Source organism: Grampus griseus, assembly GCF_964374135.1.
Source record: "Grampus griseus genome assembly, chromosome: 14".
Classification (NCBI taxonomy): Eukaryota; Metazoa; Chordata; class Mammalia; order Artiodactyla; family Delphinidae; genus Grampus; species Grampus griseus.
The window spans coordinates 68,036,801-68,061,329 of NC_139008.1; the positions used below are offsets into that span (position 1 = coordinate 68,036,801).

At 51.4% G+C, this 24,529-nt stretch overlaps 1 protein-coding gene across 1 annotated transcript; it reads left to right on the top strand.

The window, feature by feature from the left end:
* Positions 1–10,182: 10,182 nt before the first annotated feature.
* Positions 10,183–14,115, top strand: SLC32A1 (solute carrier family 32 member 1; the record flags this gene model as incomplete). Its single annotated transcript, XM_082670336.1, has 2 exons — positions 10,183–10,575; positions 12,928–14,115. 2 exons carry the CDS (start codon positions 10,183–10,185, stop codon positions 14,113–14,115), a joined length of 1,581 nt encoding a protein of 526 aa, XP_082526462.1.
* Between the last annotated feature and the right edge of the window lie 10,414 nt (positions 14,116–24,529).

Below are 24,529 nucleotides of genomic sequence, written 5' to 3' on the forward strand. Positions count from 1 at the left end.
TTTATTTTTATTTTTGGCTGCATTGGGTTTTAGTTGCGGTGCGCGGGTTTCTCTCTAGTTGTGGCGTGCAGGTTCCAGAACATGTGGGCTCTGTAGTTGCTGCATGCGGGCTCTCTACTTGAGGCGCGCACGAGCTCAGTAGGTGTGGCGCACACAGGCTTAGTTTCCCTGCAGCATGTGGGATTGTAGTTCCCAGACCAGGGATCAAACCAGCGTCCCCTGCATTGTAAGGTGGATTCTTTACCACTGGACCACCAGGGAAGTCCCTATGTGAGATATCTTAGCTGCTTTATCTCCTTTAATGTAATCCTCTCTGCCACCGTGGGAGGGAGATCTGATTATCCTCATTGACAGATGGGGATACTGAGGTTCTGTCAGGTGGAGTGAAGTCTCCTGACCACACAGTTACAAAGTGGTGGGAATTCTATTTGAAGGTGGCCCTGCCTGCCTTTCAGTGTGGGTTCTCAGCCACAGAAATGAGAGTAAGTGGGAGTGGGGGTAGGAAGAAGGTCACTCTCTGAAAACAAAGATCCAGTTTTACTGCTGGACAGGAAGCTGTTGAGGCAGGCGGGGTCAGGCCACACGGGGTCTTATAAGCTGCGAGGGCAGGGGAGGGGTTTGCACTTCATCGTGAGTGCAGTTGGATGATAGAGATGGCCAGACTTGGCTTCAGAACTCTACCAAGTCAGCATCAGGCCCACAGATTAGCCTTCAGTGGCTGGGGATGTCGGTGCATAGGCCTGGAGTGCCACCACCTCCCTGGAGGACAGGGTCTCTTTCTGAGACCCACCTGCCTCTCACAGCCCCCCTTGGGGCTGGGTGCTGGAGAGAAGTAGCCGAGGGACTTGTTTCCAGCTGCCTTACTCAGACCCTCTTCCTCTTGAGTGAGGAGCGAGCCGGGGCTTCTCAGCCAATCACCAAGCCCACCCTAAATAAGCCACAATTATTCCTGATTGCTCCTTTGTCGCTGGCTGGCTGTCCGCTTCACTTCCATCTGAGACTGTGGGGAGGGGGAGGGGGCCATGCAGCCAATGTGTGCGCTTGTTTCCTATTTTAGGATAAATGCGCGTGCTGGGGGGCTGAGCCCCCGGGCTCTCAGAAATCCAGGTGCCAGGCACAGATGAGTGGGGGTGGGTGTGGGGGTGAATAGAACCAGTTCCAACAGTGGGCAGGACTTTACAGTTTGCAAGGCATCTCTCTGACCAGGGGGCAGCATCACATCCCTATTTGACTAATGAGTAACTGAGGCTCAGAGAGGGGTTAGTGTACAATCATAGATAGTAGATAATGGGACCAAGTGGGGTTTCATTCATTAATTCAGTCGACAAACATTTATTCAGCACCTACTATGTGTCAGGCACTGCACTAGGTATTAAATATAAACCCAGAGCTTTTCTTATTGTGACCGCAAGAATAGCTTGCTTTTTTTTAAGATAAGCTTTTCTTTTTAATTCTTATTGAAATATAGTTGATTTATGAGAATAGCTTGCTTTTATTGAGCACATACTATGTGCCGGGTGCTTCGCTACCTACTTTTCACATGCTGTCTCATTAATCCTTCCACCAACACAGTGAAGTAGGGTCAAGGATGTGCTTGGATGGGGCAGGAAGTGTTTCTGTCTCCATCCTAAAGGTTGGTATATGCCAAAGATGGCTACAAATAGGGGCATGTGGGGAGTACAGAGACTGAGGGGCTGAGGACATGAGAGAGGGTCCAAAGGGGCGGAGTGACCACACGATGCATGACCACATGGGTGACTCCAGGAGATCCAATCAAAGAGCTCACATCCCGTGTAGGGTGGAGAGCCTGGGTGAGCTGATCACAATACACACACACACACACACACACACACACACAAACACGGACTGTGTTGTATCAAAGATCCTACTTAAACACAAAGTAAAAGCCTCTTCCACATCTTCCTTTGGACTCCCTAGGCAGCTCCGAGCACTGACCAGTTAAATAATGAATGACGCACTCCTTCCTCCTACTGACGGGACATCAGTCTAGGACAATCATGTTTATTCCCATTTAACAGATGAGTAAACTAGAACTAAGAGACCCTGAGTCACCGGCCCGGGTCACTCAACCAGGAGTGGCAGAGTAGAGCCGAGCTCTGAACCAACATCCCCCTCAGGCTGTCCCTGGACCCGTTAGTCATGAGGCCAGCCCAGGTGCCCTCAGTACCTAGCAGGCAGGGGGCAGCGGATCAGCTCAGCCCCTCACAGTAAAGCAGCAAGCCCCCTTCCCCCTTTCCCCTCTCCCTCCCCACGGCCCAGCTCTGCTCAGAGCTATTAACCAGGTCACACTGGCTTGTCCCAGTCCAATAGTTCCCTTAATTGCCTTTTTATAGCACGTCGTACAACTGTTCATTACGCTGTCATATTTCCCCTCCAAGGCAGCAGTGGGGGAGCCGGACGGAGGATGGGGACCCATGCAGGTGGCAGGGGCTGTGTGTGGGGGGCACCAATGTGTGAAGCTTATTTTCTACTTGGTCAGAATGAATTAAACGCGTGCTTCTCACACTTGACTAATACACGAGCCACTTTTCAAACGGGAAAAAACCACAGCCCCCTCCCTACAACTGACAAATTATCTTTATTATGATTTTACTGAAATATGTACAAACATAAAGCTAAGTATAAATCCATATCCTTTTAGCTATATACAACTGGAAAAGCAAGCACAATGTACCCACATGATACAAACAAAGCTACAAAATCAGACATTTCAAAACGACACGATTAATTTAATGTGATGGATGATGTGTCACTGAAATTAAATCTCCACTTGCACAGTGAGTGTTGTGTCGTACGCTTCAGCATTTAGCCCCCCTCTGTTCTTTTGTCATAAGGCCCACAACAATTAAAGCAGTATCTGGTCATCCAGGGGATCTAGAATTTGCTGGTAGATACTTTAGATATAAAATGGTACAACATAAAATTAACCAGTTCTGGACGAGGGTTCATACACCCCAAGTTAAGAAACAGTCAATGTCCCAGGAGCCTTTATCAGCTGTGCTAGGCTAAGCCATCCCATGGGGAAGAGCCATGTGCTCTTGAGGCTGGAAAACCCAGGATACAGGGCCTGCCCTTCAAAGGCCACCCAGACATTAGTGAAATCCACAAGCTTTTCTGAGCACCTACTGTATGCCTGCCCCCGTGCCTCCCCGACCTCTTGTCCCAGAGGAGTTGCCTGTGTGGTAGGGAGGAAGATGAGGGTGACCAGAGTAGACATATATACCTCTCAGTGCAGGAAGCATGCCCAAGAGAAGACATGGAGATCTGTTTCGCCAGTGGGAGCCAGATCTGGACTTCAGCCCCTCCCTGGAGTCCAAGGCCTAAGCTCTTCTTGGCAGACTCACCTAGAGTGTGTGGAGGTTATAAGGTCAGCTCTGATCCTGGATTTGAATCCTGGATCCTCCACTTCCTAGCTGTGAGATGTTGGACAAGTTACTTAACTTCTCTGTATGCCAGCGTCCTCATCCCTAATGGACATGAAACCAACGCAAGCTCAGAGAGATGCTCTAAGGCAATAGTGAGAGAACACAGACAAAGCACTTACCCTAGAACCTGGCATAGAATAAGCATTTGTTAAATATTAATGTTGATATCTCACCTGACTCCAGCTCTCAGCAGAATTGGAAGAGAAAGAAACTTCTAGAGTTAGCCCTTAGACTGGAAGCCATAGAGTTATCATGAGTGGACAATAGAGGATTTGAAACTGTGTGTGACATTTTGTGTGTGTTTGTGGAAGGAGGATCTTCAGCCTCTTTAGATGTTCAAAGAGGTTGTGACCTAGAAAAATCTTAGGCCACTGAGGTAGTGCTGGTCAGGGGCTGGCAGATCACTCAGTGTCTTAGTTTGAGCAACATAACAAAATACAACAGACTGGGTGGCTTACACAACAGGCATTTATTTTCTCACAGTACTGGATGCTAGAAGTCCCAGATTAAGATGTGGCAGGGTTGATTGCTGGTGAGGACTCTCTTCCTGGTCTATAAATGGCCACCTTCTCACTGTGTACTCACATGGCAGAGACAGCAAGCAAGATCTGGTGCCTCTTATAAGGACACTAATCCTATTGGATCAGGGCCCCTCTCTTACGAACTCATTTAACCTTAGTTACTTCCATAGAGGGTCTATCTCCAAATAGTCACATTGGGGGTTAGGGCTTCAACATAGTGAATTTTGAGTGGACACAATTAGATCCATATCACTCAGGAAGGTAGGCTATCTGGGTGAGGCAATGTTTTGACCAGCAGAGGCTAGCCCTTAACCCTTCTAAGCAAGGATCACCTCGAGTTCCCCTGGCCCTCCAAATCTAACATCTCTCACCTTGCATAATCCTTCCAACCTTCCCCTTTTCCCTGTTTGTGCCCATCCTGCACCATCTCCCCCCGTCCCTGCCTAAGCCTCTGAAGGTGACAGTAGCCTAACCTAAGGATTGTGGGAATTTAAGGAGGCAATCCCCAGGTGCTTTCACCAATGCCTGGCACACAAAGAGCACTCAATAAAGGTTAGCTCTGCACCAACAGGTGTGAAGGTCCAGGAGGTCAGACCCACAGCACCTTTGCACTCCTGGAGTTCAGGGCCCTTGCAGCAGGGCTCACTGGAGTCAGAGCCTGCACCACAGCTATCTCTCCCAGTTATAACTGGTGACCCACAGATTCCTAACGGTTGCTGAGAGGTCTTGCAAAAGTCTTTGAATCTGGGTGTGTACCCCAAGCCCTCTCTGAACAAAAATCACATCTCACACACGTATGTATGACCGTCTTCCTACTATGTCGAAGGTAATGTGAGCATTCAAGATGAATCAGTTTAGAAGAGCTACAGAACTCAGAATTCAGAGCTAAATTTTGGCCATTGCCTATGTGTGTTTCCTCAACCAATTATACTAAAAGTTCATGGGGGGAAATGGTTTGTGATATGGATTTAATCCAACCCACAAATGTTTATTCAGTGTCTACTGTGTGCTAGGGACCCAGTGGGGAATGAGGTCGTCATTCTCCCTGCTTCCCAGTGTAATAGGAGGCTGTGTTCTCATAAAGGCAGGAACCCTTGGTCTAAGGGTTCAGTCCAGGGCTCTTGCTTCAGTTCCAGGCAGCTTTCTCTGGTTTCCAAGGCTGCCAAGGGCCAGGCCTGGGTCCCCAGTGTCCCCTGCTCCCTGGTCTCTTCTCAGAGCCATGCACACAAAGACATGAACCTAGAAGCCCAGAATTCGTGAAATCCAGCCTCCTTTGCCCTGAGGCAGAACTCCACATGATCTCTGAGAGAATATCCAGCCTTGGCCTGCATGCCTCCAGAGACGGCATGCTCTCTATTTCAACAAGGAAAACTGCTAATATTTACAAAGTCACTAATATATTTTAATATGTTTCACCCTGAGCCAGCAGAGGCAGCATCTTCACCATCCATGGTGCCCCCTGATTTGTCTCACCAAAGGGAGAAGAATCAGGGTCTTTGTTCTGGGCACGGATTGCTGCCCCCTCTCCCCGCCTTGTGCCCATGGACTCAGCATCAGGAAATTGGGTTCTGGTTTGAGGCAAGATGGGCATGACTTTCTCAAGCCAATGCACTAGCTTGATGGGGGAAGGGTGATTTATAGAGCCAGCGCCTGTCCCCACAGCAGGAAAAGGCTCACGGACAAAATATGCTCTGGAAAAGGAAGAGGAGGGGGGTCTGTCTGTGATCATTCAGCCCCGAAACGATGCTCATGATGTTGGCTTTCCAGGCCATTAATTCAAGGGCTCCATGCCCCACCCCCATGGTGCTGCCTGCTCTGGGAGATAAGCCCAGTTCTATTTAACCCTATTTATTCCCCCAAAGTGGCCTCCATCTCTGCTAGCCAGGTGTTTAACCCTTTGGCTACTGAAGGCATCAAAAATAGAGAGAATAATCTCATTTGGAAGAGGGACACCCACCGCCCCCCAACCCTGGTCCGGGTGGCAGGACCAATCCAGAATACAGGTTTAGCTTCATGGGACTTGGCAGGAGTCCTGGGAGTCCTTCACTGCTCCCTCTCAGGCAGCCCAGGTCCCCCAAGAGGGTGGGATTTTGTGTGGTCCTGGGAGGAGAACCCCCATCCCCACACCCAGGACAGGCAGCAGGGGCAGCTCCTGCCTCCTCACCCGCCATCCACATTATCTTAGTCACAGATCTGGGTTCTGACATGGCCAAGTGGAAGGCTGTGGCAACTCTGTATCTTTTGTGCCCCCCAGCTGCTGTCTCTGTCTAGCACATCCCGCTCTGTCTCCCTGCTGCCTCTTCTAGCATGTTCCTTTTTATGTCTCCTCTGCCCCTTTCCTCTCTTTGTTCTCTCCTCTTTTCCCTTTCGTGATCACATAGGGGTATTCTTGCTTTTGTGGGTGCCTGATGATTGATCTCACTGTGAATCTGTGTGTGTGTGTGTGTGTGTGTGTGTGTGTGTGTGTTCCTGTGTCTGGGTGTCTGTCAGTGTGTGTATGTGCTGGCCTGTCTCTGACCCATGTGTGTTGCTCTGTTAGGCTGTGTGAATCTGCTAATGTACCTGGATCTGTGTGTTGGTCCTCATTTCTTTGTGCATCTGTCAACTGGCTTGTCATTAGCTGTGTGTGAGTGGATGTGTGTATGCGCATGTTGTGTTTCAACTCAGGGGGCCAAGCAGCTGCAAATTCCTCTCCTGAGGGTGCCCCTAGAGGAGCAAGTAGGAGAATTCAGAAGTTGATGGCTTCACTAGAGCACAGCCCAGCTTAATACCAGATAGTTAGGTGGTCCTGGTCGTCTCCTGGGGCTGCCTGCCAGGCCCCCTGCCCTCTGCGTTCTTTTCTCCTGCCCTTCATTCTTTTCCCTTCAGGTCAGTCCAGGACTGGAAGGGGTGAGGACAGAGAGGTGTGGCAAAGCCAGAGGGTGTGCATTCAACTCACTTCGACTCTCAGCCCCAATCACAGGCTTTTTCTCGTACGCTCACTTTCCCCCAAACAATGAAAAATGGCCATTGGGTTATAGCGACAGCAACAATAATAATAAAATAATTGCTACCATGTATTGGGACCCTTAGCACATGCTAAGAATTTTATATACCCAATCTCATTGAATTCCCTCAAGAACTCCAGGGGTCTGTTGTTATTTTCACATTTTAGTGATGAGGAAATGGAAGCTGGGACATGTTAAGTGAGTCGCCCAATGTCACACAGCTCGTACGTGATGGGGCAGGATTTTCCAAGATGAGGTCATGGAGGGGAAGGCGCACTGGAGGAGCATCAGGGTTCCTTCGTCCTAGCCCAGCTCTGCCCTGGACTCTGCATGACCTTGCGCAGGACACCTTCCCGCTGGGCTTGGGTTTGCTTCTCTGTACAATGAGAATGAAAGTGAGGCTCTGTTGGGATGTTTTAGGGATGGTTTAAGCATTGCAGAGAGGGTGACTGGCCTGAGTGCTCTCTGGGGTCCCCACCTGCAGTCCCAAGAATTGGGGTGAGAAGCAGAAACAGGGACCGGGCTTGTGTCATCTTCAGCCAAAAGAGAGTCACACACAGAATAAGCTTTGAGAAATTTTGCTGAATGAATGAATAAATGAGTGAATGAATGACCTCATTTCTCAATACTGCAAGAACTTCACAGCCCACCTTGGGTCCTACAACAGTGAACATCAGTAGGGAAAAGGAAAGACAGGATAAGCACCCCGGACCCCCATAAAATCCACACACAAATTGGCAATGACCAACTGATACATATGTGTTATTGATTCACTTGTCAAAGAAGGCATCAATGACCATCTTCAGGTCTGGGTATGTACGGGGTGGAAGGGAGCCCTAAGGAACTCTTGTCTCTGCCCAGATTATCTCCTGTGCAACTAAAGAATTTCACCAAGAATAGAAGGGGAGGGATGAGAATTAGGAGATAGAGATCTTTGTCTATAGAAATCTGTAGGGAAAAGGCTCTCTTTCCCTAGCATCTGGGGTTTGTGGTGGGAAGGGTCTGTCTCTAGGGCAAATCTCTGGGTTGGAAGATCAGTTAATTTTTTTTGTTTGTTTTTTTCAAAGCCTCTTTGGAGGAGTGAATCTCTGTGTTTTGGGGAAGGATCTCTGTCCTGTCTTTGTTCTGAGTCCTATCATGATTTGGAGGGTCCGTGTCTGGGAGAAGGCTCTATGGAGAAGTTTTCTTGTCATAGTGGTGGTGGGGACTGCTTCACTCTAGGGCAGAGGGTTTCTGTTTTCTGCCAGGCAGGCTTTTGGGGGAATTTAAGGGGGGTACCTTGGAGCGATTACTAGCATCTCTGCCCAATGTGGTAGAGGTTCTGTATCCGGAGAGGAGATTCTCAGAGACCGTGAGGTGCTGGGGGTGTGGGCAGGGAGGGTTAGGAGGTAGAGGGGAAGCCTGTCTTCTCCTGGCAGCTCCAACGAGATGGTCAAAGCCCTCAGGCCGTCCTACTTGTGCGCTGACCTGAGCTAATCTAGAAATACAGCAGGGGAGGAGGAGACTGGGGTTCTCAGAGAGACTGGGTCTTGGGAAGGGGGTCACTGGGAGCCCCTTTCTTTTTGTTTCCTTCAGATTCTCCCCATCCCGCCCCCAGTCACAGCCACTAGTCCTCCTGTACCTAGGCTGGGACGGCCAGGTCGCCGACGCTGCTGTTTAGTGCCTAAGAGCCCGGGGCAGGAGCCCAGCTGGGAACACACCGAGCCGCGGACCCGCACGGAGACACAACTACAAAAGGACCCCGAGAGGCAAAACCGCAAGCAACCCATTCATACATATACACATACAATCCAGCACACAAGCTCTGCGCACACACAGGCTCAAATGCGCGCAGAACTGTGCACTTACAGAATAAACACGGTTACCAAATCTCACCCCCGGAGTCTGCTCAGCTCCAACCCCTAGCAATACCTGGTACAGTGTCGGTCTTTGTCTCTGGGTCTTTCTCCTGCTCTCGAGCTACACGCAACCCACTCAACAGAAACAGCCTAGGTTTGTACAGCCCCTGGCAGCTGCCGGGCTAGCAGGGCCGGGGCGCACAGCGCGCCTCCCCACCCTGGGCCCGCCGCAAGCCCTTCCTTCCCCTGTGCCAGGCACCAGCTGCGCCCCTCCGCGGCGCGGGCACTCGCAGACCCGCCTCGAGGCTGTTGACAGGTGCCTTCAGTCCTTCCTCCTTCCAGACCCCCAAAGGAAAAGAAAGCGAACAGCCAACCTCTCGCCCTCATTATGCACACGTTTGGAGAATGGTTGGTGGCGAACAACCCGCAGAATCACTTCCATCTCGTCGTCCCTGGACGGGAGGAGACAGCCCCAGTGACCGAGGCCGGGGCTAAGCCTTCTTGAGAGCGTTCCTCCACTTCTGCCGATCACTTCTGCCTTCAAGGGGGGCTCGCGACCAGGTTGAAGTGCTGCTGATGGGTGCCAGGGAGACAGAGCGATGCCCAGACGGCCTGGGCCGCCGGAGACAGGTAACTGTCCTGCTGCCTTTCTGGGCGTCTAGACCAGTCCTTGGCCAGAGGATCTGGGGCTGAAAGGCTCGCGAACTCTGGAGGGGGTAGCCAGGGACAGGGACCAAGAGGATCTGCCCGCTCGGGCCCCCTCCCTCCCTGCGGCGGCGAGGTGGGAAGGGCCAGGATCGGAGTTTAGCACCTCCTCCAGAAATGCAGCACTCCAGCCCCCACCCCGCCCTCCACACCCCTCCTTCACGCGCTCCCTCCTGCTCCCTTCCGTGGGCGCCCTTCTCCTGTCCCCATCTCGGTTCTCCGGAGTCCCTTGGTGCCCCCTTTCTCTTCTCCTTGCCCTCTCCTCACTCCTTTTACCTCCCGGAGTTTCTCCCTCCCCAGCCCCTCCGCCCCCGCCAGATTCTGAGGGGCGGGAGCGCTTTGGGCTGCGCGCGGTTGGGGGCGCCGCGCCAGCTTCGCGTAGATGCTCTGACGCCGCCGCCGCCGCCGCCGCCACCGCCGCCCTCCGCAGCCCAGCCCGCGCCCCGCTGCAGCTCCGCAGTGCACTCGCCACCGCCGCTCCGCCAGCCCCGCTGCCCGCCCTCCGGGTCGGCCTTGAGCAAGCCTCAGACGCCAGCCGAGGGGGTCATGAGCCAGAGCGCCCCGGGGCGCCGCGGGGAAAGCGAGCGAAGATAGCGGTCTCGCGCCCCCGTGGCCCTCACCGCCTTGCCGTGCGTCCCCCGCGTCCCCAGCCCCTTCTGTTCTTTTCTCGGGCCCCGCTGCCGCCATGGCCACCCTGCTCCGCAGCAAGCTGTCCAACGTGGCCACGTCCGTATCCAACAAGTCCCAGGCCAAGGTGAGCGGCATGTTCGCCAGGATGGGTTTTCAGGCTGCCACCGACGAGGAGGCGGTGGGCTTCGCGCACTGCGACGACCTCGACTTTGAGCACCGTCAGGGCCTGCAGATGGACATCCTGAAAACCGAGGGCGAGCCCTGCGGGGACGAGGGCGCTGAACCGCCCGTCGAAGGAGACATCCATTACCAGCGAGGCGGTGGCGCGCCCCTGCCGCCCTCGGGCTCCAAGGACCAGTCCCTGGGAGCTGGTGGCGAGTTCGGGGGCCACGACAAGCCCAAGATCACGGCGTGGGAGGCGGGCTGGAACGTGACCAACGCTATCCAGGTGAGCGCGGGATTCCCAGCTCTGCCTCTCTCCCCGCCCCACCCCCCCCAGATCTGCGCACCAGGCTCTACTCGCAGTAGAGTCCCCTGGAGATCTCAGCCTCAAGACCCCTTCCTGTACCAGGAATCTCGCCTGCCCCCATCCCTTCCAGCCCTGCGCGGGGATCTACGTCCCCAGGTGGTGTCTCCCCACCCCCCATCCGGCCCCATCCCGCATCCCCGGCCGCCGGACAGCTAGGCTGAGGTTCGGTTAGAGACGCTTTCCCGGAGACCCTGCCGAAGCGAGGAAAACAGGAGGAGGGGGAGTGGGGAGGGGTGAGGGAGAAAGAAAATCAGGATTGGAGGGAACAGTATGGCCTGGGACTCCGGAATGGATTCACAGCTGCATTTTCGGCAGAAAAGGAGAGGGGGAAAGATCTGAGCTGGGAGTCTCCTCCCCCGACACACAAGACACACACGCATAGACAGCGCGCATGCACATAGTCAGGCACACATGCCCACAGCCCCCCTCCCCCGAAGAAACGCTGGTCACAGGTGCACACAATATACACCTATATATAGACCACAGAATTATCCTCAAATGCACCTTCATACACCCCTACACCTCCCCCACACAGAAACACATACCTGTACATACCAAGGGCACACACATAAACCCGTCTGAACATAACACATGCACACATACACAAACTCATGCATACAGGATCCACCCGCTCTCAGGTGCAGCCCTGTCGGGGACAAACAGGTATACACAAACATGCACACACACACACACATATATGTATGACCACACAAGCACATTATGGTCCCTGGTACCTCAGCGCTACCTGCGCACAGACACCCCTCTCGCTCGAAATCCCGGCTACACCGCAAAAAGCTCCTCCGCGTGTGACCCTGGAGAAGCCGCCTCCAGATGCTCTGAACCGCCTCTGGTCTCCAGGCCCGCCACCCCGTCACCCCTACTCTCAACCCTCAGTCCCCACCAGGCGGCGCCGGACTCCGCCGGGAGCGGGTTTGGAACCTGCACAACGACCCCGGGAGCTGGAGAAGGCGAGCAGGCCGCAGCTCGAGGGGCAGAGAGGGCCTCCGCCCCACGCGTCCCCGGGCCCTGCGGCTTGCCTCCCACCTCCCACCCTCGGCGTCCCCGGAGCGTACAGGTCGTTGGGGCGCAGAACGTGGGTTTCCCGGGAGCTGGAGGCCGAGATGGGGTTGTCCCGGGACCCGGGCTCCGCGGGGCTCCTCGGGGCCCTGCTCAGTAAGTGACCCGACCCGAGGCGCCTTCCGCTCCAGGGCCGGGCCGGACGGCCAAGCGCAACCAGGGACCGGGGGCACGCACCAGCTTCGGTTGCCGCCCCCGACTTCACCTGGGGCATCTTTAAAGACCCCGTTCCGTAGGCCTTGATGGAGGCCAGGGTGGAAGGCTGGAGGCCTGCAAGCCTCGGGAACCCTGGATTTCGTTAGCTTTGCTTCCCTACGTGGATTCTAAATCCTTCTTCCACAGCTCTGCCCGCCCGTTCCCGCAGGTTCTGGGTATTGACTCTCGCTTGGGTTCGCCGTTCACAAAGCGCTTGCGCTTTCCCCGTAGGCCCCTAATCCTGCTCGCCTCTACCACTTAGTCCCCTTCCTTAGGGATCGGTCTCTCCGCCCCAGTTTTGGCCTGGCCCTAAGACTGCCCAACCCTTTCTCCCCGTCCCCACGCCTCTGGCCTCACCCCACCCAAAGCCCTTCGCTAGCAAACCCCACGTTCCCACTGGTCTTGCCTCCCTGCCACTTGCCCCACGCTCAGCCCCCCTTCCTCCCTACCCCGTCTCCTTTCTCTCCCGCTGCCGCTTTCAACGGTTTCCCTCTCCAGTTCGACCCTTAGGCACCTGCGTTCCCCTCATTGGCTTCCTTGCACCCCATTCCAGCCCCACCTTAGACTCTGCATCCCCTTTTCCTAGTGGCTCAGGCCCAGCTCTCTACCTTTCTCCTCGTCCTTTTCCGGTCAACCCCCTCCAGCCCCTCCTCATCTTTTTCCGAACCACCCCCAGGTATCTCCTCGTACCCCTTCCCTCTTTGCAGCTTGACCCCTTACTCAGCCCCCTCCCTACCTCCCAGCCATTAAGCACACCTCTCCTTCTCAGTTCCATCCTTAAACACCCCCTTCTCCACCTCTGACTCAATACCCAGGCTCCCCATTAGACCGCTCTACACCTCCACTCCAGCCTATCCTTACCCTCTCCTCCCAGTGGCTTAGGCCCAGTTCACACTTAGCGCCCCCTTCCGGCTATACCCTTAAGCCTCTCTCCCAGACCCCGTATTCCGATACAGCATCCACTGAGCTCCCGGGTCTGGTTGTCTTTTCGTTCCGCAGGGCATGTTCGTGCTGGGCCTGCCCTACGCCATCCTGCACGGCGGCTACCTGGGATTGTTCCTCATCATCTTCGCCGCCGTGGTGTGCTGCTACACTGGCAAGATCCTCATCGCATGCCTGTACGAGGAGAACGAAGACGGCGAGGTGGTACGCGTGCGGGACTCGTATGTGGCCATCGCCAACGCTTGCTGCGCTCCGCGCTTCCCCACGCTGGGCGGCCGCGTAGTGAACGTGGCGCAGATCATCGAGCTGGTGATGACTTGCATCCTGTACGTGGTGGTGAGCGGCAACCTCATGTACAACAGCTTCCCAGGGCTGCCCGTGTCGCAGAAGTCCTGGTCCATCATCGCCACGGCGGCGCTGCTGCCCTGCGCCTTCCTTAAGAACCTCAAGGCCGTGTCCAGGTTCAGCCTGCTGTGCACTTTGGCCCACTTCGTCATCAACATTCTGGTCATTGCCTACTGCTTATCAAGGGCGCGCGATTGGGCCTGGGAGAAGGTCAAGTTCTATATCGACGTCAAGAAGTTTCCCATCTCCATTGGCATCATCGTGTTCAGCTACACGTCGCAGATCTTCCTGCCTTCGCTGGAGGGCAACATGCAGCAGCCCAGCGAGTTCCACTGCATGATGAACTGGACGCACATCGCCGCCTGCGTGCTCAAAGGCCTCTTCGCGCTCGTCGCCTACCTCACCTGGGCCGATGAGACCAAGGAGGTCATCACGGATAACCTGCCCGGTTCCATCCGCGCCGTGGTCAACATCTTCCTGGTGGCCAAGGCCCTGTTGTCCTACCCGTTGCCCTTCTTCGCTGCTGTCGAGGTGCTGGAGAAGTCGCTCTTCCAGGAAGGCAGCCGCGCCTTCTTTCCCGCCTGCTATGGCGGCGACGGGCGCCTCAAGTCGTGGGGCCTGACGCTGCGCTGCGCGCTGGTCGTCTTCACGCTGCTCATGGCCATCTACGTGCCGCACTTCGCGTTGCTTATGGGCCTCACCGGCAGCCTCACGGGCGCCGGCCTCTGCTTCCTCCTGCCCAGCCTCTTCCACCTGCGCCTGCTCTGGCGCAAGCTGCTGTGGCACCAGGTCTTCTTCGACGTCGCCATCTTCGTCATCGGCGGCATCTGCAGCGTGTCCGGCTTCGTGCACTCGCTGGAGGGCCTCATTGAGGCCTACCGAACCAACGCGGAGGACTAGGGCACTAGGGCCAGCCCCGGCCACCCTCCCGCGCTCTCCCCGCGGCCCACCCACCCCTCCCCCAACAAACCCGTGCGCCCTGCAGCCGCGCTTGGGAAGCCAAGCTTTAAACATCTCTGGCTCCCCGTTTCTGATTTTGGGGGTTGGGGGCGGGAGGGGATAGGGATCCACAATCCATTGCGTCTGCGTTTCTGTTGTCCTTTCTTTTCCACAACACCCTGGTTTCGGGGGAGGCGGCGGCGCATCTGTGGGCAGGGTTTTCTGTCCTTCCAGGAGGGGCCCCGACACTTCGGTCCCTGTCACCGAGGGGGGGGGAAGGGAGGGAGAGGGGGCACAACTCGCAGGCGCAGAAACTTGACCTTGCGGGCACATTTCACAGCCATCAGTGCTTGGAATCTGCAGAGTCTAGCCATTTCCAGCAAGAACGATTCCCATTCCGGAGACATTTCAACCCTTCAGCGGGAAAGGCTGGCCGGGAAATCCGTTTCGGGTGGGCGATTTCCTTCGCCGAAGCGGGGAAGCGAGAAGCCCCGGCGGGGCCGACTTGCTTGCCGGTTTTCAGGAATCCAAACTCATCTTGTGCAATTTATCAGGTTGTGGAACTGTTCTGCTGTGCGTGTGGTGTGCTCGTGGTGAATAAGATGAAATGTATATCAGAAAAAAAAAATCTTTCTCTAATTTACAGTGCGGTGCATAATTATATCCGCAAATAAAGAAGAAACAAAGGCGCTCGCGGCCCTGTCTCAGTTCTGCATTTTCGCACCCGCGGGAATCCTGGCGCTGGGTGGCGAGGGAACCAGCCCTGGCCCACCCCGTGAAGCAAGTGGGGATGGAGAAGCAGTTGTAGTTAAAGAGTCCCTGGAGAGCTCCGGGGAGAGTGAGGGGTGCTCAGCACCAAGGGGAGGCTTTCTGAGTACTTGGGGGACTCAGGCAAAGGAGCACGTGGTGGTGCGCCCACGGTTTCGGTGTGGCCTTGGCTCCCCAGCCGCCAGGACTAGGCTTCCCCCCGCCCAGATCTTTCCCCGGGGGTTGGATCCATCTGAGAATTTGGTGGACGCTCTCGAACTCCAATCCTAAAATAAAGAGGAAGAAAAGGTTTTGCTTATGTACAAAAGCCCTACAGAGTTGTTCAACAAATATTTATAGACAGCCCACCAGGTCTGGGACCGTGCAGGCTGCCAAACTCAGCCCTGCCCTCCTGGAGCTTACAGTCTAGCAGAGGAGAGACAGGCAATAGATTGGGACTCTGAAGTCCACAGTATGACTGCCGGCTGTGAAGAGAGCTACAAAGGAAGTCAGCAGGGCCGTTGTGTATTTCCCAGGGTTTGCCAACCTAGCATCCCAGGCACCTCTCACCCTGGAGAACCCCCCTCAAGTCCAAGGTGGGGTTTACACAGCCACAGTGAAGAGATCTGGTTGTTTAGATTCACCAGGCAGAGCCGTTTATGTCCCAGCCTCCCCTTTTCTTGAGCAGCCTGTTTGAGAATGTGTTTGCTTAAATTACCCAGAGGACCCTGTCCTTTTTTATGCAGATCCTACTGCAAGGGCAGCCCTCCTGTTGCTTCCAGGGGCGCCAGTCCTGGGTACCTTGGTATGGATCATGGTCAGACTCTCCAGATGGAATCTGGGAGCTCAGGAAGGCTAGGCCACTCTCAGTGGGAGAGAAGCCACGATGGGAGGCTCTTGATCTCTCCCACCAAGGCAGAGGCCTCATTTGGAATGATTTCTCCAGGTGCGATGGGAGCATAGGAAAGAACGGGGAGAATGCCTACGCACAGTGGCCATTTCTCCCTGCCCGCTGCCACTGCGTGGGTCAGTGTGTGCTTGTGTGAGAGAGAGCGCCTACACGAAGATGTGCGGGGTTGGGGGTGGGAGGCTGTATCTGTGTCTTGTGAGAGCTTTGATGAATGCGTGTGCTCGCCTGTGTGTGCAGAGCACCCCTGAGCGCGTGCCTGCGACAGAGGTGACCTCGCACCGCCTGCTTCTGCAGCCATCCAACAAGTGTGGAAGCGCAAGCGGGATAAAATTGGGTCCCCTCGGCCGCCTGCGGCTCTGACGATTTGAACGGGCCATTTAAGATGTCCGCTGTCACCCACCTGATGCCCCTTTGTCTCTATTGTCGCGAGTCAGGATCCAGAGCTGATCAGAGGATTCTCAGTTTCCCGTCCCTCTACGCCCTCTGATGCCTCCCAGGCCGGGAGAACTGACTGTTCATCGCCCTTGCCCCGCCTCCGCTACTCCTCCGCAGGTCCACCCACCTTCGGGTACGATCTGAGTCGGAGCTCGGTCTGTAACCTTCAGAAAAAGCCCTGACTTCTGCAGTGGAAGGGAAGGAGGGAGCGTCACGCTGCACCAGCTCCGTCCTTCCCGTCTTTAAAAGGACAAATGAGACACCAGGCAGGCGCTGGACAGCGGCTGCCATCTCCGCGGACTCGCCTGGAGCCGCTGCACTGCCTCTTAGCTCCCGGCTTTGTGCTCAGCTCCCTAGAGCCCGGGTCCCCCACCCGACACCCTGCGCGGGCCCAGAAAGGCAGAGGCGGGAGAGCCAAGCTCCTAGGAGCCCCAAGGGAAACCCTGCCCCCTCGTGGGCAATACACCCATCCCCAGACTTGCATTCAGGCCGACGGGAGAAATAGACGGCAGGAGAAGATGCGACCCATCTCTGCATCTCCGACTCCTACCCCCAACACCGAAGTGCATGGCTAGAAGTTGAAAAGAATTCCTGAGCTCTCCTCGGGTCCGCCGTGAGTTCGCAATCCGAATTCGAGGGAGACAGATAGGGCCGGCAAGTTTCATTCAGTGAAGGAATTGAGGAGGAAGGGAATCCACCTCAGGACCAGACCCTTCCCCCCCACCACCACCAGGGTTCCCTCAGTTCCCAACGGTTCTTACGACGAATCCTGGCTCTACGCCCTTCGGACCCTGACCCAGTTCTGTGCTTTGGGAACCACCAAGATCCCGGAGGAAGCCACCACCCTGTCCCGAGCCAGCCCTGCCTCGCTCCCCAGCGGTGAGAGAAGGTGCTCCACCTTTAGATTTCTTTTTTTGTTTGTTTTTAATTTTTATTTTATTTTATTTTATTTATGGCTGTGTTGGGTCTTCGTTTCTGTGCGAGGGTTTTCTCTAGTTGCGGCAAGTGGGGGCAATCTTCATCGTGGTGCGCGGGCCCCTCACTATCGCGGCCTCTCTTGCTGCAGAGCACAGGCTCCAGACGCGCAGGCTCAGTAATTGTGGCTCACGGGCCTAGTTGCTCCGCGGCATGTGGGATCTTCCCGGACCAGGGCTCGAACCCGTGTCCCCTGCATTGGCAGGCGGACTCTCAACCACTGCGCCACCAGGGAAGCCCTCCACCTTTAGATTTCTAAATGCTTCTTCCCTCCCTGCCACCCCTCACTCTCACCTCCCCGCCCAGTTGATAATGATCGCTTATCTCTAGTGCTTTACTTTCAAGTCCTCCATATTTCAAGTGACATTTCGATGGGGTTTTTTCCCCCCAAAACATAGAAGGATGCTATATCATAGGACATGTTTTGTTAAATGACAAACCCTACCCCAGGGACTAATATGTTCCCCACTTAGGGGCCTTGGAGGGAAGGAGGGAGTCAACCGGACTCCACGGGCACCAGTCAGGAAGTGGAGAGGATCCAGGCCTTTCTATTGGTGGAGAGCAGGGATCTCAAACGCAGGGCCAGAGACAGGCTTAGGTCAAGGAGGAGCAGGCTGGCTGGACCGGTACGTCCTCACTGGACACCTAGGGGTTAAGGGGGTGGAGCTGCTTTGACCCCGGGGAGCCAGCCTCGGGGGTCCTTCCCACTGCTCTGTATTTTTTCTTCTCCAAAATTACAAAAAAAAAAAAAAAAAAAAAAATTCAAACATACAGAAAAGGTGAAAGAATTCCACAGCTTAACTTGAACAATTAACATTTTATGGTGCTGGATTACCTGTCCTGTATCTATCCATCAATCCATTCAATAATCCATTTTTTAATGTAAATTTGAAGAATTGAAGACCTCAGTATATTTCCCTCCCAAATACTTAGGCAGGCAGGGTCGGTAAGCGTGACATTCAGATAAGCACAGGACCAGTAGTGGCACAATGCTCGGCCATATGGAGTCTGAGGCAAAAGGAAATAACAGTAATACAATCCTGTCTTTAAATTTTATTATCTGTTCATCGTGCTATTTTGAACACATGGTTCACTTTTGAATTTTGATTTTTAAAAAGACTGCATAAAATATGATCTTGATTATTGAATTTTTTGGCATCCTTTTATATTTTGCTCTCTAAACAAATGCTTCACTTTCCCACACTAGTCCCAGCTCTGGGTGTGAGGTTGGCCTTGGGAAATGAGTTCTACTCCCTGGAAGTTTGGATTGAGACTTTTCAAGAGTCTGGCTACAGCTGATGCTACAGAGATGCTGTGGATGCCACCTCTGCCAGTTATGGGGTCCAGGAGGGGCCAGGCGAGGAGGGTCCTCTGGCCAGGGACACCCAGCAGGATGATCCAGCAGTGCTGAAGGCCCAGCCATGTGAGCTTCCAGCAGCTCCCAGCAACCTTGTGCAGATGGGGTGAAAACAGGGCAGAGAGATTGAGGATGCAGAGGGAATGGTACAGACTCTAGATGGGAGAGGAAAGTACAGTCCGAACGGAGAGCACAATTAAAGGAATTGTTACCCAGTACCCGGCACAAGTTCTGGTAGGTGCACAGGATTTATTTATCAAATATTTGTTGAGCATAGGCCACTGGACTAAGGACTGTTCTAGCCCCTAGGGTTGCAGCAATAAACAAGATAGACATGGCCTCTGTGGTAGGGGTCAATGCCTTATCCTATGTCCTTGGGTGCATCTGAGTTCACCAGAAGTTGTGGACACTTCTCAGGAACCTGACAGCAGACCATGACAAAGTGCCTCTCTCCATCTGTCTCTCTCTCCTCTGCCCAAGGGCTTTCTAGAATACCTTGGAAGAACAACTTGAAATTGCTGGGGAGTTAAAAGCTCCCAAACACCCAGTCAATTGGCAATAAATGAATGGCTCCTGTCCTATATTGGGATTATTTGTGGTCTATTCCACAAGGTATCTCAGATGGTTCCCAGCAGGATTGAACCTCGTGTGTCCACAAGCTCATCAAAGCACCTTTTATTTGGCTTCTCCTCCCGTTCCCTGTCTCCCTTTCCCTACTACCTCACTTGTCCTTTCTGGGATCACCTTCCAAATGATTAACTACACCTGAGTCCTTGTCTCAGTGTCTGCTTTCCAAGAAAGCTAAACTAAGACAGCTCCTGTATTCACAGTGCTTTTAATCTCGGACAGTGATTCCCAAATATACATCCTTAGACAGGTGCCAGGCAAGGTGAATAGAATCAAATAGGGAGGTTTTCAGAGATTCCTGTTCCCTGCCTTCACACCTAGATTCAGATCTTTAGGTTCCTGATGTGCCACTGGTTTGGGATCACTAATATAGAGAAAGTTAGGTCAATGGACTGATGGATGAACAAGTAGATGGATGTGGGTCAGTGGGTATGTGCTTTGAAGGCCCATGGTTGTGTAGATAAGCCATTGACTAATAAATGGATCAGTGGATGAAGGAAAGATGGATAGACAGAAGAATGGGTCAGGGGATGAACAGATGAAAATGTGGATCAGTGGACAGATCAATAGGTGAAAGGAAGAAAAGAGGGAAGGATAAATGGGTCTATGGCAACAAACTTTAAGCACAGTAAGCTCCACAAGAGCGGGCATAGTCGCTGTTGGGCTCCCTATTGTATCTCCACTATCTAACACAGGATCTGATATGCAGAATGTACTTAATAGATTTTGTTCAACAAACAACTAAATGAATAAGTAAATAAGTAATTTCTTTTCAAAAAGATCATCAACACATAAATAGTTTTGGAGTCACAGGAAAGTATGAGGTTGTATGGTCACGCCATTCAAGATGGCTGTTCTTTTACTCTCTGTACATCCCCTGCTTGACCAGTCCTTGCTTCACCTGTACCCTAATCATAGGGCTTAATCAGTAACTACCTATGTGCTTGCTCCCTGCCCCAGCTGCTAGTTTCCCTGGTAACTGATGAGCCAACCTGATGTTAATTCCCCCCATAAATGGTAGCCTCTTTAAGGAAACAATCCCATTTATCACTGCATCAAAAATAATAAAATACCTAGGAATAAACCTACCTAAGGAGGCAAAAGACCTGTGCTCTGAAAACTATAAGATGCTGATGAAAGAAATCGAAGATGACACAAACAAATGGAAAGATATACCATGTCCTTGGATTGGGAGAACCAATGTTGTCAAAATGACTATACTACCCAAGGCAATGTACAGATTCAATGCAATTCCTATCAAATTACCAGTGACATTTTTCACAGAACTAGAACAAAATTTTTTTAATTTGTATGGAAACACAAAAGACCCCAAATAGCTAAAGCAATCCAGAGAAAGAAAAACAGAGCTGGAGGAATCAGGCTCCCTGACTTCAAACTATACTACAAAGCTACAGTAATCAAAACAGTATGGTACTGGCACAAAAACACAAGTATAGATCAAGGGAACAGGATAGAAAGCTCAGAAATAAACCCTTGCATCTGTGGTCAATTAATCTACACCAATGGAGGCAAGAATATACAATGGAGAAAAGACAGTCTCTTCAATAAGTGGTGCTGGGAAAACTGAACAGCTATGTGTACAAGAATGAAATTAGAACATTCTCTAACACCATACACAAAAGTAAACTCAAAATGGATTAAAGACCTAAACGTAAGACCAGATTCTAAAAACTCTTAAAGGAAACCATAGGCAGAAAACTCTTTGAGATAAATTGCAGCAATATTTTTTTAATCCACTTCCTAGAGTAATGAAAATAAAAACAAAAATACACAAATGGGACATAATTAAACTTAAAAGCTTTTGCATAGCAAAGGAAACCATAAACAAACAAAAAGACAACCCACAGAATGGGAGAAAATATTTTCAAATGAAGTGATCAACAAGGGATTAATCTCCAAAATATACAAACAACTCATGCAGCTCAATATAAAAAAAAATGAACAATCCCATCAAAAAATGGGCAAAAGATCTAAAAGGACATTTCTCTAAGGAAGACATATGGATGGGCAAAACATTCATGAAAAAATGCTCAACATCACTAATTACTAGAGAAATGTAAATCAAAAGTACAATGAGGTATCACCTCACACCAGTCAGAATGACCATCATCAAAAAGTCTACAAACAATAAATGCTGGAGAGGGTGTGGAGAAAAAAGAACCCTCCTACAGTGTTGGTGGGAATGTAAACTGATACAGTCACTATGGAGAACAGTATGGAGATTCCTTAAAAAAACTAAAAATAGAGCTGCCATATGATTCTGCAATCCCTCTTCTGGGCATATATCCAGAGAAAAACATAATTCACAAAGATACATGCACCCAAATGTTCATAGCAGCACTATTTACAACAGCCAAGATATGGAAGCAACATAAATGTCCATCAACAGAGGAATGGTTAAAGAAGATGTGGTACATATATACAATGGAATATTACTCAGCCATAAAAAAGAATGAAATAATGCCCTTTGCAGCAACATGGACCTAGAGATGATCATACTAAGTGAAGTAAGTCAGACAAAGACAAATATCATATGATATCACTTATATGTGGAATCCAGAAAGATGATACAAATGAACTTATTTACAAAACAGAAACAGACTCACAGACTTTGAAAACAAACTTCGAAGATGAAAGGTAGCTGGGAGGGATAAATTATGAGTTTGGGATAAAAATATATATATATTATTATATATATATACCCTACTAATATATACTAATATATATAAAATAGATAGTCAACAGGTCAATGAAGATGAGGACTGAAAGGTCACTGCCGAGGGCCTGGGTTCCATCCCTGGTCAGGGAGCTAGGATTCCTGCAAGCCGTGCAGTGGCCAAAAAAAAAAAAAAAGCCACAGCATCCCCTCTATCCAATGAGCCTATTGGTGGGTTGGCAGAATCTGGGAAGAAGCTGGAAACCCTGTGCTAAGTTCCTTGTCTCTAGCCCAAGTCTGCTGCTTGCCTCCTTAGCTACATAATATCTCTTCCTTTTCCCAGGCAGTGGGCTCAAGGAGCCCTGAGCCAGGCTGAGCACACGGTGTTAGTCCACCATGATGAATCACAGCTCAACAGCCAAATTGTTTTCCTTTTTTTAAAAAAAATTTATTGAAATATAGTTGATATACAATGTTGTGTTAGTTGCAGGTGTACAGTAAAGTGATTCAGTTATACATATATATAAATATACGTATTCTTTTTACATTCTATTCCATTATAGGTTCTTACAAGATATTGAGTATAATTCCCTGTGCTATACAGTAGGCCCTTGTTGGTTATCTATTTTATATTTAGTAGTGTGTATATTTTAATCCCAAACTCCTAACTTATCCCTCTCCCCACCTTTCCTTCGGTAACCATAAGGTTGTTTTCTATGTCTGTGAGTCTATTTCTGTTTTGTAAATAAGTTCATTTGTATCCTTATTTATTTATTTATTTATTTATTTATTTATTTATTTTGCGGTACACGGGCCTCTCACCGCTGAGGCCTCTCCCACTGCGGAGCACAGGCTTCACACGCGCAGGCTCAGCGGCCATGGCTCACGGGCCCAGCCGCTCCGCGACATGTGGGATCCTCCCTGACCGGGGCACGAACCGGTGTCCCCTGCATCGGGCATTTACAAGGCTTGCAGGCCTGCGGGATACAGCTCAGCTGAGGCCAACCAGGAAAATGGATGAAAATAAGAAAAGCACTGGGCCACTTTTTAGATTCCAGATATAGGCAATATCATATGATATTTGTCTTTCTCTGTCTGGCTTACTCACGTAGTATGATAATCTCTAGGTCCATCCATGTTGATGTAAATGGCATCATTTCATTCTTTTTTAATGGCTGAGTAATATATATATATATATATATATATATATATACAAAACACATCTTTATCCATTCATCTGTCAATGGACCCTTAGGTAGCTTCCACGTCTTGACTATTGTAAATAGTGCTTCAATGAACATTGGGGTGCGTGTATCTTTTCAAATTATGTTTTTCTCCAGAAATATGCCCAAGAGTGGGATGGCAGGGTCATATGGTAGCTCCATTTTTAAGGAACCTCCATACCGTTCTCCATCGTGGCTGCACCAATTTACATTCCCACCAACACTGTAGGAGGATTCCTTTTTCTCCACACACTCTCCAGCATTTACTGTTTGTGGACTTTTTGATGATGGTCATTCTGACTGGTGTGAGGTGATACCTCATTGTAATTTTGATTTGCATTTCTCTAATAATTAGCGGTGTTGAGCATCTTTTCATGTGCCTCTTGGCCGTCTGCCTTCTTTGGAGAAATGTCTTTTTAGACCTTCTGCCCATTTTTTGATTGGGTTGTTTGTTTTTTGATATTGAGCTTCAACAGCCAAATTTGATGCCCGTTCCCATCACACCCTCCTGGCCAAGCATCAGGCAGACTGGGAAGCAAATATTTCCTTGGAACAGTTTTCTAATGGCTCTATCATCTGAGTCCTGCTGTGCAGGCTCCCTCATGAATAAGAGCATATGCATTGCCTGATCACCTGAATGTGCAGTGTGTATATGTAGTGGTGTGTGTGTGTGTGTGAGTTCAGAGACCAACATGAGAGTGCCTTAAGCAAAACAGAAGTTGTATTTCCTTCTCACATAAAAATCAGAGCTGGTAAGAGGTCCAGACCCATGCTTCTCAAATTTTAATATGCACGTGAATCATTTGGGGATCTTCTTAAAATTCAGGTTCCTGATTCACTGGATCTCTGGTGGAGCTGGAGGTTTTGCATTTCTAACAAACTCCCAGGTGATGGTGAGGCTGCTGGGCTGCAATCCCACTTGGAGGTGCAAGGCCCTGGAGCACTGATTCTCAAATTTTGCTTCCTTCTACCATCATCTGGGGAGATTAGAAAGCTCCCCATGCCCAGGTCTCACCACATAGGATGAAAGCAGAATCTCTAGGGGTGAGACCCAGGCATTAGCACTTTTGAAAGCTCCCCACAGTCATAGGTTGATAGCAATGATCAAAATGTGCTGGTCAGGAATTTATGGATTTCCTTCCCTGGCAGTGGAGTAACTTCTGGGTTAGAGCTCTCTCTGCCTCTCCTTTCCTGGGGCAACTCCATTGTCCACTGTTCTCAGTGCTCTTGGCTTTGCCCTCTGAGAAGTTCTTTCATATCCGTGAACCTCCTGGGGATCTCAGAGAGTATCCGCTCCTTGGGGTGGCACAGCTTTCACACTTGGCTTCCTCCTGGTACAGGTTTGGGATCCTAGGGTTACCTTACAAGTCAAATATATAATTTTGGAGTCCAGGCTTGTGGTTTCTTGACAATACAATTCCCTC